The 17480-nt window shown below is 40.5% G+C and overlaps 1 protein-coding gene across 11 annotated transcripts in view; it reads left to right on the top strand.

The window, feature by feature from the left end:
* Positions 1–500: 500 nt before the first annotated feature.
* The window catches only part of Dscam2 (Down syndrome cell adhesion molecule 2), a 97603-nt gene continuing 80623 nt past the window's right edge, over positions 501–17480 (top strand). For all 11 annotated transcript variants that reach the window (XR_001916605.2, XR_001916604.2, XM_026813373.1 and 8 more), the window contains exon 1: positions 501–984. Coding sequence is in view for 9 of the 11 variants with exons in the window: in XM_026813373.1 (XP_026669174.1) it covers positions 957–984 (28 nt within the window). In the remaining 2 variants the exon portion in view is untranslated. The remainder of the gene's footprint in view (positions 985–17480) is intronic.

The following is a 17480-nucleotide window of genomic DNA, read 5'->3' as shown; positions in this document are numbered from 1 at the left end:
GGGTAGAAACGGCTCACGGATTGGATCAACCAGCCGTGCAGTCGCGTTCCACTCTTCGTCGAGAATAACTCCTGAAAAAATGTCCCGCGAACCAGACTGATTATCATTCGTCCATGGTTTTCCTTCGAGTCGAACGTCTCGAACGGGATCAACGTACCTTGGGAAGAACCTCGCGAACAATAAGTAAAACAATACCGAAAAATGAAAGGAGAAGAAACAAAAAAGGGAGAAGAACAGAAGCGTAGCGCAGCAGAAGGAAGGAAGACCAGACAAAAGTGTAACGCATCACGAGCATCTCCGAACGGTGGGTGCGTGCAACGACCGCGCACCGTGCGTCCTCAGTTTCATTCTTTGTAGCACCTGCAACCACCCTTCCCAACCCTTACGACTCGAACGAAGCGAGAGGGTGGTTTGGAGAGGAGGGTGCGAGAAGGATCGCGACAGGTCGACGGGGAGAGGGTTGGACGCATGCGTGGCTAGAGTCGCGGGGGTTCCCGGCACGATCAGTCGTGGCCGGCGGTGCCGGAGGCCAAAGACTTTCGCGAGGGTGGACGCGCTGCGTTTTCTGCCGGACCTCTTTCGCTCTATCTGTCATCTGTTTTGTCCCCTCCTCTCCGCGCCGCGATTCGCGATCTGCGAGCTGGTCCTGGCACGTATGACCCTGCTCCGCCGCCGCGTGCACTTTCGCGGTCGGCTTCACCACCATCGACGTCGACCACGATACCGATCGACGTGTCATCGCGACTGGTACTCGGATCGGCGAAGTTGTTGAATCATCGCGAGTCGGCGACGTCGAAGGGGATCGAGAACTAGCGGACTGTGATCTCAATTCGGTTTGCCGAAGACCACGTTTACATTTCGCGATCTTCGCCACGGTGTGACGTCCTCGACCGGCGACACGACTGACTTCCGCCGGGTGCAAGGTTGACCAACATCCAAGGACACAGGATCGAACGATGCTGGCCCGCTGCCTAATCTTCGTCGGTAAGTCTTTTATATTGTCCGATTCTTCTTCCGCGTGTGCCAACGTTCCGGATTACGCACGCTCGCTGCTTGAGTTCAAGAAGATAGTGAAGATTAATTATCTTCTCATGGTTCAATGTTGGATTATTTTCATCTGTCACCGGAATCTAAGAATACAGTGAAGTTTTATCTTTCTCGCGTGGATCAGTTCCAGATTGCTTCCATCTGTTACTCTCACTTACAGCAGTACTTATTAGTGGAATAATTTTCGAATGACTATAAAGGAAGTTAGGAAAGAAGAGAATGCATTAAAATTCGGTCCTAGACTCATAGATTTCTTTGTATACGATGGAAATTCACAGAATATTCAAGAACGTCATTCCCATTTTTCCCCTCTTCTTTTTTTAATACGGACGTGACGGATAAAAGAACGGCCAGATCTCGTCGCTATCTCTGACAGAATTCTCCGGCGCGTGAAATTAGCGCGAAAAAAAGGAGGTCGACAGTTTCAGCGACAGTTCCTCGGTGCTACAATGCTATTTCAGGAAAAACGAGCACCTTCCGCGAGTCGAGTTCGCGTGTTCCATCGCGTCGCGGGTGCACACGTACGCATTTTCCTCGTATTCCGAAAAGTTTCGACTGACAGCGGGTATTGGAAACGAGATAACGACGAGCACGTGACACCAGTGTAAACCTGATTTTGTGGAATAGAATCTGTGCATTCGTGCTCCTATCGAACGGAACCGTGAAAGAGCTACGCTACTTTATGCTACCAAACTTCGGGTGCATGAATACGTCACGGACACCAGTGAGTGAGTCATGCGTGGGGACGTTCTGTATACGATACACTTGTCCCCAGTGAGACGTGCCCCGTACTATTTGAACGATCCGTGTAAGTACGTGACTTCTGAAAACAAACGGTGCGCGAATTGTTTTCGACTCACTACGTAGAGCTTCGCGCCCTTTTTCTACAAAGAACAGTCAATCGGGATTCGAATGATTCAAATTCTTACACGTCTCCATACATTTATAATTTATATCGTTTGTTGCACAAAACATTATTTTATTTATCACGTTCTCCTCACTGACAACAGGAATTTACAGATTATTAACTGTGAATTATACGCATTCTAAAACTGTAAAGCTCGCCTCTGGAAAATGTTTAATTCCTGCGCCATTCTGTGCAAACCAGGTTCTCGTCAAATAATTTTCAAGCCATAAAACGCGACCGAACGAACCACCCTTGAAGATGAATATAGCCGACCATAAAAATGAACGACTTTCACTCTCTCATTAAATTTTCTTGGCCGTCGGCGGCGTTCATTTAAAGTATTATAAAATCGTTGTTCGTGCACAGACGGACGACTTCATTTGGGCTCGAATCGGAAATTGCTGCAAAATCTGAAACACGGTTAACGAAGTACGTCTATCTCGCATCCTCTTTCACCGCGTAGAAAAATTCTCGATCAAGAGATGACGTACGTCCGTTCGAGGAATATATCTCTTGAAAATTTTCTCTTGAAAAAGTCTCGTTAGAGAGTCAACGCCTCTCCGCTGATGGCCAAGCAAAAAGCTAGACTGTAATTTTATTCGGGAGAGCGCGCGCGCGCGCGCACACTCGCTCTCGTCGCTCCTAAAGTGTGCATATTCAACCCAAAAATTTGCCGGCGAAAGACTCGAAAAGAGACCGAGCATTCGTGCGACGTGCGTATGCTTGAACCTAGAATTAACTGCAATTCATATAACGTAAAGCGACAAACAGAAAAAATAGAGAGAAGTAGTCGAACCATAAAAACGGTTCGAGAGTGAAAAAAATTCTCCTTTCTTAATTTTCAGCTAGCCTCTGTATCTTTTACAGTACTCGTAATTACACTGGGCAAGAGAAAATAGAAAATGGTAACTGCTCGCTAAAGGTCAAACACCTCGGCATTCCAAGCATATAATTTTTATTGCTCGAACGCCGATAAAAGCAATGCTGCTAAACATCCGTTGAAATATCTTTTTACCTTTTGCTTAATGTAATAATATTCATAACCTTCAGAAAAAAGGAAAATACGAAGGAAAGTGGTCAAAGTGCGGGAGATTCGTTTTCGCATCAAGATCCACAAAGGGGCAGCGTCCGTCTTATTTGCGTTGAGAAAGAACAATACGTTTGTCTGAACAAGGACGAGACGACATCGTTCAGACAATGAAGAACGTCGATAATGATCGCGACGCATCTTAAGACCTCTCTCGTTAACTTTTTGCCCGGTTCTTTCGCTTCTTGCAGGAAGCTCTCTGTGCTTTCCTGAAGGAGCTCGCCGTTTGCCCACCCCCTGTCACCCCCTCTGCCGGGACGCTGTCCTCTCTCCTACCGTTTCGCACTAATTGCGGACAATTCCAGACTTTAAATCTCTCGAATCTCGAAAGCCTTTAATCTCGACGGCCGAGCCTTAACGACGTCGCCGTGTTTCGTAGGGCGACAGTTTGAAATTTAAGCGCTCGAGGGGGCGGAACAGACACCCTTAATAAGGTTCCTCCATCGTCTCATCCTTCGACCGCCCACTTCCCACTATCTCTTTCCGCCCTGTTAGGCTGTTCGAGCTTGTCTTCAGTTCGCTCTTTCTTCGTCTGGCCTCGTTCACTGTGTGTGTGACTAGGTGCACATGCTACACGTTAATGGAATATTTTAATGGCTAAGCAAACCTTTAATCAACCTTTGTTCACCATCAGCGCATTGTGTGAAATTAGGAATAAGTAGATGAGGTACACGCGTTGTCTTACTACATGGATGCGAAGTAGAAATGGTATACAGGCTACAGACATGATTCGAATTAAGTTGGCAAAATCTAGTTAGCTGAAACTGATTCTGACAATTGCTTTCTGCGCATTTATAAGCCAGGCTAAACTAATTCGTAATTACTGATATTGATTGATTTCGAATTTATCCTACTACAATCCATGCGTGTCACAAAAGATCATGATTTTCAATTTACGTATTGCTCGTGATATAAATGAGCATAGGCGAATGTCACATAGGACCGAAAGGGATTACGCGTAGCGCGAAACGCGGGCACACTCCGGAACGACAAAATTGCTGGTTGCGAGTCGAATCTGACGCGCGGAATCGATGCGAAACTAAATTTGAAATGTTCATCGGCAACACTCGTGGAAAGTTACTTCTCGAATGGGCGTGCGAAGTTACTCGGCCGAAACGAAACTCTGCATCTCTCTAGCTAGCAACCCGGCTGTGTCGGGCGAACTGGGCTCGCAAAAATGCTTGTTTCCGAATATGATATAATTATAGCGGAACCGTGTAATTAAAATTTTGAGCCGCACGTTACCTGCCTGCTTCACTTTTTCCTTATTTGCTCCGGTTGATTCGTATCGTTTTTTCAACCGGGATAAACTCGACCGAGTAGTACGAACGAACGAGCGAGAGAAGTATCGATCGAGGTTTATCGCGAGATGTCAAGCGGGAAGGTTGTTCTCGAAAAAACAAAGCGACCAAATCCGTTGTATGCGAATAGCTTAATATGTACTCTGTCTCTGCGAGAAATAAAAATGCGTGGGAAAACAAGGACAGGACGCGGCACTGCGAGTGCTGTCACTCACTGTGAAAATTATCGCTCAACTATCCTTGCGGTTGATTTGCACACGGATTCCTAGACAGTCTGAAGGGTTGACTCGGAGAGATGGCGGAGCGAACGGCGGAAACGAGAGACACGGGAAAGATACACCTATCCCTTTCCCTCGCCGATAGTCGCGTACTCCGATTACGCGGATAATGCGAGATAATGTGACGGGCCTACATCCCGATGGGCGCGGCCCATCACGTTAAATAACTTATTTGCTATGAATATAAACTGATTCGTGCACTTTGAACTACCCACTTATGGGAACGAGCGCTCTCGTCAACGTACGGACACTTCGTGTTGCAACCCTGTTCCAAACTTTCACGCTTAATGGACCTTTCACATTACCGTAACGCAACCGTACTGTAAGAAAAATCTGACGTGTTGGGTGGGGGGAGATCTGTGTGCGAAATTTTGGGCTCAAGAAATGCTTCCGTCGTAAGAAACACCACCGCGTAAAATTTTTCTTACGGTACGGTTACGTTGCGGTAATGTGAATGGGACCTAACGCGACCTAATTTGTGACATTTTTCGGTCTGTATTTCATTCCTACCCTCGGTTTTTGTCGAGAAAAAGTAGCACGGCGCGACGTAGAGAGTGCGACTATTTGAATTTTCGGTAGCAATTATCACTTGAAATCCTTATTCAAAAAACTGAGTGAGATAGAAATTCATTCTATGGAGATTTATATGCAAATTGTATATAAACTGACATACTTCCAAGGTTCACGTTTCAAACTTTTATTATTTCTGTTTTAATGAAATCGTTGTGCATGTATGTAGATCCAAGCGAGTGATCTTACACGAAAGAAATTCAATTTTATGATCATTCTTAAAGCTGATGATTTTTCTATTGAGGCTGATTATACAGAAATAGTAACTGGAAACAAGTGCAACTGTAAACTTTGCCATTTTGACTTGTTCTGCAAACCGATATTTCCCTGCTAAACGTGTATGGTTCAGGAAGCGCGTAACAGCAACACAGGGTAGAAGTTATAAGTTGAAACCGTAATTGCGCGCTCACACGTAACATACCATTGTACACCGTTGCTTATATTTCTTCTTCTTGTTATCGTGGAAACCATGCAATCATTGGATTCCTTTGTGGAATGGCAAAAGGTTAGCGTGCTTTCAGTTAGATGTTCATGAATCGAATTACAGCCAACGCTTCCGAATTCAATTCAATGTATTCGTGTTTAGTGAAAGCATATTCAATTCGTTTTCGCCTCTATTATACTCTGAAACTTTTTTTTAACTCGCATTTAATATTATTTCGGGCTTGTAGGCTTGCATCGCGCTCCTCCGTTGAAAGAGCATTTCTTTTACCATTTTTTGCGATCAAACATTTTTAGCTAATGGGAATAGTAATAATTTTATAAAGACCTTAAATTTCTGAGTTAATAACTAAAATCTTTTTTTTTATAAATAGTTGTTGAGAATGAACACGAGTTTTAAAAGCGATACAATCGTCTGCTATTAATCATGAAGAAATTACCCGTGCGCGAGATAAGACGCTTCTTTTACTCGCTAATAGAAGGAACTTTTAAACTAAACTCATTAAATGCATACTAAGAAGCGAACAACCTTTTACGAATATGCTGTACAGCTTCCTAATAAAACTTTTTCCGTAATGCTTTCTTGTTTAATAGAGTCGGCTGAACGTATACGTATTTTATGTTTCCATTTTTCTTTAACCCCTAAACGAGACTATACAAAAATACAAAAGTTTTAAAGTTGAATTAATCTCAATTATTTGTTACTACCCGAAGATGTTATAACATTAGGTCAATGCAAAAGAGCGTGCCCCATTTTTAGTGACGGATCAGATTTCATTGTACTTCGGCATTGATGTTTATTTTAGCACTGTGCTATAAACCTATCGAGATACAATCGTCTGCTATTAATCATGAAGAAATTACCCGTGCGCGAGATAAGACGCTTCTTTTACTCGCTAATAGAAGGAACTTTTAAACTAAACTCATTAAATGCATACTAAGAAGCGAACAACCTTTTACGAATATGCTGTACAGCTTCCTAATAAAACTTTTTCCGTAATGCTTTCTTGTTTAATAGAGTCGGCTGAACGTATACGTATTTTATGTTTCCATTTTTCTTTAACCCCTAAACGAGACTATACAAAAATACAAAAGTTTTAAAGTTGAATTAATCTCAATTATTTGTTACTACCCGAAGATGTTATAACATTAGGTCAATGCAAAAGAGCGTGCCCCATTTTTAGTGACGGATCAGATTTCATTGTACTTCGGCATTGATGTTTATTTTAGCACTGTGCTATAAACCTATCGAAAGATAGTAAGAATTTAAGCAATGATTTGTTCTATTTAAAAGTCTTAACTTTTACGATCAACTTCGATCTGGCCAATCTTTCATTTGAAAGGGGAATCCACCTACTTGTAAAAAAGATGATAGAAAACAGGGATGGCTACGTAAAAGAATGTCACCATAAAATGTAACCGTTCGCATCTTATTTCAAATCAGGCAAGAACTTTTGCAAAGATGACGCTTATAATTTTTTTTTTAAATTCATAACCTTACCATACTAATGCTAAATATACTTGAATCATCAAATATAACGCAATAACCGGCGGGCAAGTATCTAATTTCTTCGAGGCAATGTTCAGCATCCTCTTCGCATCGTTTGTTCAAGCATTTCTTTAATGTTTTTCTCGTACTCCGATATCGCCACCAGCGAAAGCTTTCCACATCCGCAATCGCGATTCATAATATCTTCTTCCTTCACTCTTATTCAAACCAGTTCGTTGCTTTCAATTTCTCGAAAGCCTCATTTCAATTTTCTCTCATAGCAGCGCAATATGGCGTTGATAAAATAGCGGGACCAACGTAACTGTTTCTCTATACGACTTAAAACAGAAGAAAAACACATCCGAGGCAAAATGTGATCTTCAACCGACTCGTACGCAAATGTACACGTATATGTTGTTAAATATGGAATTCGCGAACGCGACGAATGATTCTGTCCTTATTCTGTCATACAGATATTCCTCTTCTGTTCTACATCGTTCCCGTTTCGGAAGCGGCTAAAAAATTTCCAATTTACTTGATGTTCCTTGTGTTTTTATGAAAATCTGTTTGAACGAATTTTAGACTCTTTCATTTATGGAATATATAAAATTTGCTCGCAAAAGTATCTTAGAGTATTAGGTGAACTTAAGTCGAAACTTATAGTTCGAGGTATTAAACTTTACCACTATAGCATCTATCATCGTTCGTCGTGCGAGAATGATTCTCCTGACAGGTTTCCTTGAAAAATATTTTCTAAGGTTTAAAGCAATCTATCATGCAGTCGTGAATATTAAAATATGGTTGTGCAATACGTTAATCTTGGAGCTCAGAATTCTTTCCCCGTGAAATATCGTGCTCAACGCTCGTGTATTATTAAACATTTCGTATACATTTTTAATATCGCGAATAAGTTTATTCCTGTAAAGATGTTTCGTATATGCAACTTAATTTAATTTGAATTTGTTTCATCTCCTGTGTATAATTAATATTTGGAACAGCGAAGATTGATAGCTCCAGGCGAAATTAAATATAGAATAAATGAAGATTGAACTTAAATTGGCGCAATTTAATTCCCGAAAATGACGTCTGTTAAAATTATGGAATTTTATTAACTTTATCGAATGTAGTCTGATAAGTATTTTCGATAGCAAATAATGCATACTATAAATATTCTTGTTTAATAGTATGTTCGGATAATGCCTTTCTGTGCATTGCTATTGACAGCAATTACGTAATCAAAGCACAGTTTTGAAGTGCGTATTATCAAAAGGTTACTATGATAATATTAAAGCCCTTTGTTGGTAAACGCATGAACACGTGTACAAAATAATTTCAGCTAAACTTTACATGCGAGAAATTATATTTAATGCTGATTTAAACAATTTGAATGAAATTACTGATCAAAGATAAACCATTATAGATAAAAATTTTCTAACGGAGCTGTACATCGTTTTAGTTCTTTCTATCGAACGATTAAATAGTTGACGTGTACAAATAATCAGAAAAATCGTTTCTCACAACACGACAATAATTCATCCGGTATGTAGTTGGTTGAATCTGATACGAACAGCAGCAACGGAAATCCTGCGGAACGAACGACGCAATTTAAAACACCGCGTACACGCCTCTCTTGGTACAATTTATAGTTATGCAGCTATCGATCGATAGAGGCGGGCATTTTAACAATCCAGGAGCATTCTTCGAAAATCACAATAGAGTGCTTTAAAGTCGTCGTATGTACGTCGAGGCTAAAGAGCAAAAGAGGGTGGCTATTGGCGGAGTGAAAACGAGGGACAAGAAAGTGGCGCTGATCGTTGCACCGTGCCACGTCGTCGGTAGAGATGTCGATACGATTTTAAATACATCAGGACTGAAGACCGTGGCTTCCTTCGTCAGGACGGATAAAAAATTCAAAAAGCTCGAGTCCTCAAGTTATTTTCCTTACCGAACAAAGTTTCACTCGCTCGAGAATTTACAATTGAAATCACTTTGCTCTTTGGTCTCTGGATTATTACTTTAAAGTCTACCTGCTGGAATATCTACGCGTTGCATTTTTCCACTTTCTTCGTGACATGGGAAGTCAGCCCCAAGGTGACGTCGTCTTATATCACGTCATTATATTCAAGTCATTATCCGTTGTTTATTTTACTTTACAAATTTATACTTAGTTTATTTTATTGGTTTTCTCCTTGCTACTGAATATGTCGTGAAACGTGAGAATATGTANGCTTTAAAGTCGTCGTATGTACGTCGAGGCTAAAGAGCAAAAGAGGGTGGCTATTGGCGGAGTGAAAACGAGGGACAAGAAAGTGGCGCTGATCGTTGCACCGTGCCACGTCGTCGGTAGAGATGTCGATACGATTTTAAATACATCAGGACTGAAGACCGTGGCTTCCTTCGTCAGGACGGATAAAAAAATTCAAAAAGCTCGAGTCCTCAAGTTATTTTCCTTACCGAACAAAGTTTCACTCGCTCGAGAATTTACAATTGAAATCACTTTGCTCTTTGGTCTCTGGATTATTACTTTAAAGTCTACCTGCTGGAATATCTACGCGTTGCATTTTTCCACTTTCTTCGTGACATGGGAAGTCAGCCCCAAGGTGACGTCGTCTTATATCACGTCATTATATTCAAGTCATTATCCGTTGTTTATTTTACTTTACAAATTTATACTTAGTTTATTTTATTGGTTTTCTCCTTGCTACTGAATATGTCGTGAAACGTGAGAATATGTATGTACAATATAACTGTAAAAAAGAAGGGGTCACGCTGTGACACAGGGAAAAGTAATACGTGTCAGCAAGGTATTTGAACGAAATTACTGTTTCCACAGAATAAAGCATCGAGGAAAAGAAACCAAATGTTTAAAGTAAACGAAAAGCACATAGCGTATAGTTCTGAAGGAGTAAAGGCAAATACAGAAATATTAATGAGAGAAATCTTAAGAGAGGAAGAGGATGGAGCGAAGTGGATAAAAGAGATAAGCCAATTAAGAAAGTGCAACAGAAACAGAGAAAGCTGATATGCAAACGCATGCTAATCATAAGTATCAAATATTATAAGATTATATAGAGACAATTATTGTTATAGAATGCTGTACTATTACCAAGTGTATCATCCTTTCAAAGCCGAAAGGCATGAAATAAATTACTGTTACTACTGTTACTGTAAAAAATGTGAATAGCTCCAAATTCACAGAAAGAAGATCTTAATTATAGAAATACATGAGCGTGAAGATAAAAGCAATTCGATGTGGTCCACTCGAATTGTAACCCATCGGACAATTTCTTCGACGAAACTTTTGATATTATGCTTCGTTGTTTGTTGCAACAAGAGTTTCCGCGAGAGATTCGTCCAAGAAATTTTGCAGGAGAAAGAGCTGAACGACGCCGGAACCAATTTTCGGGCGGTAAAGTTTGACGAAGGTTTGACGCCAAACAAATTTCAACGAGCTCCGTCTCGCGATTTCTGTCTGATGGACATGTTCTGATTTAGATAAAGGTTGTACATGTTCAAACGCAAAAGCTTTTCCTGAATTTGTAACAAATATAACAATAGTTGCAAGAATTGCAAACAGACAGGTGCGAAACTCCAACCGGGAGAACTTGCAGAAAATTGTTTTGTAAATAACGGGTAGTTTTTTAAAGAAAATGGTATACTTTTTATAAATAGCTCCGCATTGGTTCCGGTGTGCTTTAGCCGAAGATGCCGTGAAATACTCCGGGATTTTTAAGTTATGTGTTTGACACGCATGCTTTGCGTGTCTTTATATCTCTGTGGTTTTATACCTTAACAACTCTTTGTTGTCCTCTTTTATTTTAAAGTGTATTTTTTCGGACGGGTTAATGGCCACATTTCATAAAAATCAGTTCATCTCGGATTTTAAAAAATTTTCTAAATTTAATCTTGTACAACATTACCTGACGCGACCAATATTGTAACGACTGAAGTGGCTCTCTAGAAGTTAATGTGCGACCGGTTTGAGAACCCATTATCCTGCTACTATGACGAAAGTATAAGAACAAGGAGACGACACAAGGGTACGGAAAAAGTCGGAGCATTGTGCCGGTAAATTAAGTCGTCACCGAGGTTAAAGGCGTCACAGTTTTACGCGCGATAAAACGACGAAAGAAGAGCCAATTTCCTGATCGGCCATGGGTGAAACGCCGAGGCTTAGCCCGCCGCCCTTGCGTTGCCTCGCCGCCTTGGATCGTGGCTCCTTCACCCTCCTTCGCCCCCCGCGCACCTCCTCGATCGACCCTCTTTAAACTCTCGACCGTAACACGCACGCCAGTTGGTTCGTCGAGTGGTCGGTCCAACCGTTTATTTTCATTCGCCGGGATTGCTTTTCATCGACGCTCGGCATACACGACAAAAGCTCTTCTTGTACATGGATGCGGGATATACAGGGTGTCATACATATAGCTGCTGATACAAATGGCAAGGGGGTGATTCTACATGAAAAACAAATCGAAATTGTGAAATAAAATTCTTTCGTTTGACGATAGACTCGTACTTTTGCTTTTATTTATTCTATAAAACCACTGACTTTTACTTGTAATACGTTCTGGCAACTTAAGAAATTACATTCATTCATACACAAGAGTAAGTGTAGGTACGTTCATTCAGTTCGTTCTTGGCTCGGTTCATCAAACGGTGTTAATTCATTCTATCCGCAATTGAGTCATCATTTCTCGAGCACCCTGTATACACACACGAGTGTACGCATTCGGCGCATGACGTACGTAAGCGTGCCCACTTTTCAATCTGTTTCAGAGTCTCATCTTTGAACGAAGCTTCTTAGCAATATTCTTGATGACTTGTACCGTCGAGTGTGTACTACCTAACTACCAACGTCGTTGGCTGCGTCGACGAATCGCGTAGCTAATTTACACGGTAATGAGCTCATTATCCAGACCACTTCGCCAGGGTCGGGAATATTAAGAGATAATTTAGGTAGCGCCCCGTAACGATATCAACGGGGTCAACCTTTGAGAACAGGAATCGGGCGCGTTCGATTACGTCGAACCTGGAAATCGTTGGGAAGAGGAAATTGCTCGAAAGAGGGGTTGAACGCGCCTCTTTACCTGTTCCGTTTATGTCGAGACGACTATTTTATGTCATTGAAATTGGGGATTTGTGAACGATACGCAGATATTCCCAGTAAAGTTATATTTCAGAATATTCTTCGACATATCGTAACTCTTATCTCTTTAACGTTCTGAGAAAATTATCAAAAGCAATAGAGGAAATTAGTAAAATACACCCTCGTAGGTAGCCCAGAAAACGTCACCATGCAGTCGCCTTTTTCACTGACGAAACATGAAAAATATTGTTATTAAATTTTAGTTTCTTAATAGTCTTCAAATCATGTTAACACATGAACCCAAGAATTAAAAGTTTAATTATTGCAATCATTTTTGTACGCATATTATGTGTCTTCTATTTTTAGTGAAAAATAATTTACAAAATGCAATAATTTTATGTTTCTTTATAATCCCACCTTTAAAAAAAGATTCACGAAATAGTATGATCGCTTCATGTCAAAGATACTTCCGTAGCCTACAATCACTGACATGCTATCATAAACGTTAAATTTATATAAATTCTATAAATAAAATAATATAACAATGAAGACAATACAATACCAGAACCAATTGGAAATACAACACCGAAAGGAAAGACACAAAAGGGAAAGCAAAAGCTTCGGGCTGAGAACAATGAATACAAAATCGATTGGTTCTTGTCGATTGAGCTTCCGTAAAATCGTCACAAATCGTTAAATCAACGGACGAGTATCGATGCAAAACGTGGTTCTAGCGTGTGGCCAATTGGCGACTGTAAGCCGTGCAAATTGCTTCGCGCCTTCCGGCATTACGTCACGTCTGGTGATGCCGGAGAATGTGTCGTGTGTAACGCGAGGGCGGGAGCGGAGCGTCGATTAAATTTTCAGGAATCCTGTTTAAACTTTCGAGAAGGATCATTAAAGCATCGTTCGCTGTTGGCGATACGTGCGACGGTATGGCTAGACTAGAATCTAATAGTACTTAACTCAGTTCACTGTTATCTTCCATAAAATTATACTTCCCGTTTACCGGTATCAAAACTCAATACATTTCTTGATAAAACTGAGAAAAAAAAGGAGTTTGTAACGCACTTGATTATAAAAAAAATGTGAGGTCAGTGCGAAAGTCCGAGTCCGATTTTTAGAGATCACTCATCGTACTTTGGCATAAATGTTCTTTTCAGCATTGTGTTATAAATCTATTGAAGGATAGTAAGAAGTTAAAAAATGATTTGCTCTATTTAAAAATGGTAATTTTTACTATTAACTACGATCTGACTAATCTTTCAGGTCCTAGGAAAAAAGAGTCTGCCTGTTTGTAAAAAGGAATGACGATAAACAGGGACTATGTAAAACAAATGTTACCATAAAATGTAAATGTTTGTATCTTCTTTCGAATCAGACAAGAACTCCCGCACTAAGCCAACAATTTGTACATAGCTTCCAGAATTGCAAAGCAGGACACGATGAATATTTCCAGTATTGTGGACTATCATAAATTGAAGAGTTTAAACAAAAATAGCATCGCTGCGCGGCACACGTCACGCCGGAAGGGAAAACAAACGGGGGCCGCTAATGACGGAACAATAGAAGGAAAGAATGTAAATGTTTATCGCGAGCAACGTCGGGCATTTCGAGTTTACATTTGAATTTTTTAACTCGGGCAAACCCAGAGTTTAAAGAGCCGAAGTGGTCGAGGCGCGTGGTTTGCTTCGCTTGAAAATTTTATCGATGTTACATCGTTGATGAAGCTGGCGTCGCTTCGCGGCAAACTCGGAAAGATAAGCAAGGCAAAAAATAAGAGACAGAAGGGATAGCAATGCATTCGAGCAATAATTCGCCATAATCGTTTACTACGCGATATGCGAGTCTTCGCACACGAATTGGTCAATCGAATTGGACAACTATCAAACACGTTTATTTGCTAGACTGATTAAAGTAGTCAGAATGGAGCTCGCTGTATGAGTAAACGTGCGCAAACACGTTTATCATGGAATAATTTACTAGCCGCACACGCGTCCGTTACGTGGCCGGACTAACGCTACGTTCGTACTACTGCACTGGTGAGAAACACTCGGGCGACTATGTGAATGACGGGGAAGCCAGGAGTCCCATAAAAACGTATTTATTTGAGAATCTTGATGCACAAGCTAAGCAGAAGCTTGAAAGATATTTCATTATAATTAAATAATTTTTTCATTATACATTCATTTCATTTACAAAATCACTCATTATAATTAAACAAATTCTCTTGTTTTAATTTAAAATCAAGCCAGTAACGAACATCGAAACCAAAAAGTTGAAAAATGAATTATACATCTTTTTGACAGAGAGACTGTGAATTGCCATCGAAAATCTTATCTCTCGATTTATCCAGTAACAATTTCAACACTATTACGTTACATCTTAACTAACCCGGCGTCGCAGCGAAGCCTCTAAAATAAGACAATCTATCCCACGATACGACGAACTACAAAAGGCCAAGTTTCGAAGTTTCTAACAAACATGACGCAGAGTTGATCGAGGCGAAATCCCATTGTCGGAAGAATGTTCGACTACGCGATACCGAACCACGACGTGAAAATTTAATAAACACCGCGTGTTCACGAACTAACCCGGCTCCTGTTTAAACTTGATACGAACTTCTGACAAGTAAGAGGCGTTCTCCCTGGAAGCCGCGACACTTCCGATATAACGGCAGTCTTTCAAGCTTGACCGTTACACAACAAGGGCGGATTTTCATTGGTCAGTAGGTCTCAGATTTTCTCATCCGACTGTTCATGGTTTAGCATGCACATAAATTAAAGCATTGACTAATGGTACCACTCTTCGCTAAGAGCTGTGCTAAAAGTTAAGAGAAAATAATCATGATTCTAAAATCAAACATTGTCAAACAAATTTATACGAGACTACAATAACTTGTAAGAAAGTATTTTATAGGACGGTTTTGTACTTGAAAATGAAGACATCAACGTCTTGAGATACGGATGGTAGATTAGTCGAACACGGAACGGAAATCGACGTTAAAACTGATCGATTCTTGTTCCTAGAAGATTGATTAGTTCAATTTTCGTTCGAGGAAATTGAAATTCGCGGCCCGTCTTAATCCAGTTTAGAGTAACGCAAGGATATCTGAGGGATAAGGAGCGGGATAAAAGGCGATCGTGGCGTCGAGTCGATTCTACAAATTACATATATAGTACGATTGCTATCACCGCCGATATTGCGAGGCAATCGAGTTATCAATAAACGTTGGTATATACGACGTAATAGCAGGTACTTTAAATCCGTTTCTTCATCGTTCCACGTTCAAATAAAAGTCAAACTGCAACTGACGTTCTTTGAAAAGCGCACTTTGTCTTCTAACGCGTTTAAAAAAAACTGAAGAGAATAAAAATTTGTCCGTGCATTAGGCTGCGATAATGCGGTTACCATAAAGCTAATGGATTCGCGAAAAAAAAAAAAATGCGGAACACGAAGAGATCCTCTATTTTTCATGTTATTTCGTGAGACATTTTGCGTAAAAGCGTAATACCGTCGGCGCAACACGATTACGTTTGGACGAATAATTTCGTCGCGGCGTTCGTGCTCGCCCAGAAGTAAAACAAACGACCGCTCCATCGCCCGTCGCGTCGTCCCATTGCCGGTAATAATTCACCAAAAAGTATTACCGTGGTTCCCTAGAATTATTTCTGAATAATTCAATCGTTTTCTCTGTAGCTTTACGAATGGAGTCAAAACACGCGAACATAAATCATCTGAATGATTCCATGGCAACCTACAATCAGTAGAAGTAATACAACGAGAATAAACTAATCTCTTAAAGAGAAAGTTAGGGTAGATGTACCATTATCTAATGTATTCCGATGTATTAAATAATCTGATTAAATTTTTGTATATTTCTTACACGTAATCTATATTGCTAAGAATTATTTAAAAATATTAATGTTGTTTCCAAGAGTGTGTACGTTATAATCTTTTGATTGTCTGTACATGTAAGACTTCACTGATATATTCCACTTGTGAAATGACCACAAATGATTGTATCCACCCTACATAAAATTAAAAGTTGTTCTTTTTGCGTTGTTAAAACGTCAAATTACTCTCGTTCCTGATCCGTTTTTCTTTTCACTCTGCTTCTTATTCCCGACAATATCTTTATCAACTACGTGCCATACTACAAATTCCTGACACATCACAGATTACGCTATGGATTAAAGCGCAGCAACATGGACACGAAGCGAAGAATTCTGGTGTACACATACATGCGTATCTATCCTCGTAGATCTTTCTCAATCCCTTCTCTTATCAAACTCGATCGGTGTATCTTTAAAGCCAGCTTTCACTTAACGAATGTCCAAATCATCAGTTACTTGAGATCCTTGAAAAGAGTCCTTTTCTATTGTCTTACGCATTCAAGTAGCTGGCGAACATTCGCTAACTAAGACCTCGCCGATGTATCGCGATCTCGATAAAGCAAGCTCACGGTTTTCAAGAAGTTTGTGAACGAGTAAAGCAGGGGAAAAGGGACCGTGGACGAGAAAGACGGTGAATGGGCTGGCACTACGCGCTCGATATCCATTAAATCCCTACTCTTGGACCATCCCGGGTCTCTGTAGGGCTTAGGCGGGACTATTCCCTCCTCGTTCATCGAAAAGACATGAGTTTATGCCCCGCTAAGAGACCAAAGGCTTCTCGTTCGTTAACCTGCTCGGAACTGAAACTTCAAAAACGAGCCCGACTGGGCATTTCCTTTACCCCGCCTGTTTCATAATCCAAATTTTTGGCGCAAGTAAGATATTAAGTGATGTTCAAGAATTTTGTTATTCAGTGTGCAAAGTCTTGCGAAAATTCTGTACTTAAGTGCACAAGCGACTGTGTTAAATGAAAATTGAATTGACTTGATACAAATATTATGAACGCTGAATGTGAACATTTAAAAAATGTAGTTGAAGTAGGGAGAGTCGCAGAGATTTAACCAACTTTAATCGTTTACTTCAACACAAGATACAAAAAGGCGTATTCTGGTCGTTTCCTTATATGGAGTTTCTTTTCTTCAAGCTTCCCTTTCTGTCTCTCACTCTCTCTCTCTCTCTCTCTCTCTCTCTCTCTCTCTCTCTCTCTCTCTCTCTCTCTCTCTCTTTACGCGTCTTGTTTTGCTGCTTATAAAGCCGCTCCGTTGCTCCTCAGCCATTTAATATTCATACGAACTGCACGCTACTCCGTGTTTTCGCGTACCTTCTAAAAAATGAACTGACGCGAGCGACGACGCCGTATACTGCGTTCCCTTGACAA

Source organism: Ceratina calcarata, unplaced genomic scaffold (genome assembly GCF_001652005.2).
Source record: "Ceratina calcarata isolate Rehan_Ccalc_2016 unplaced genomic scaffold, ASM165200v1 scaffold328.2, whole genome shotgun sequence".
Classification (NCBI taxonomy): domain Eukaryota; kingdom Metazoa; phylum Arthropoda; class Insecta; order Hymenoptera; family Apidae; genus Ceratina; species Ceratina calcarata.
This window is presented reverse-complemented; position numbering and strand designations above follow the sequence as displayed.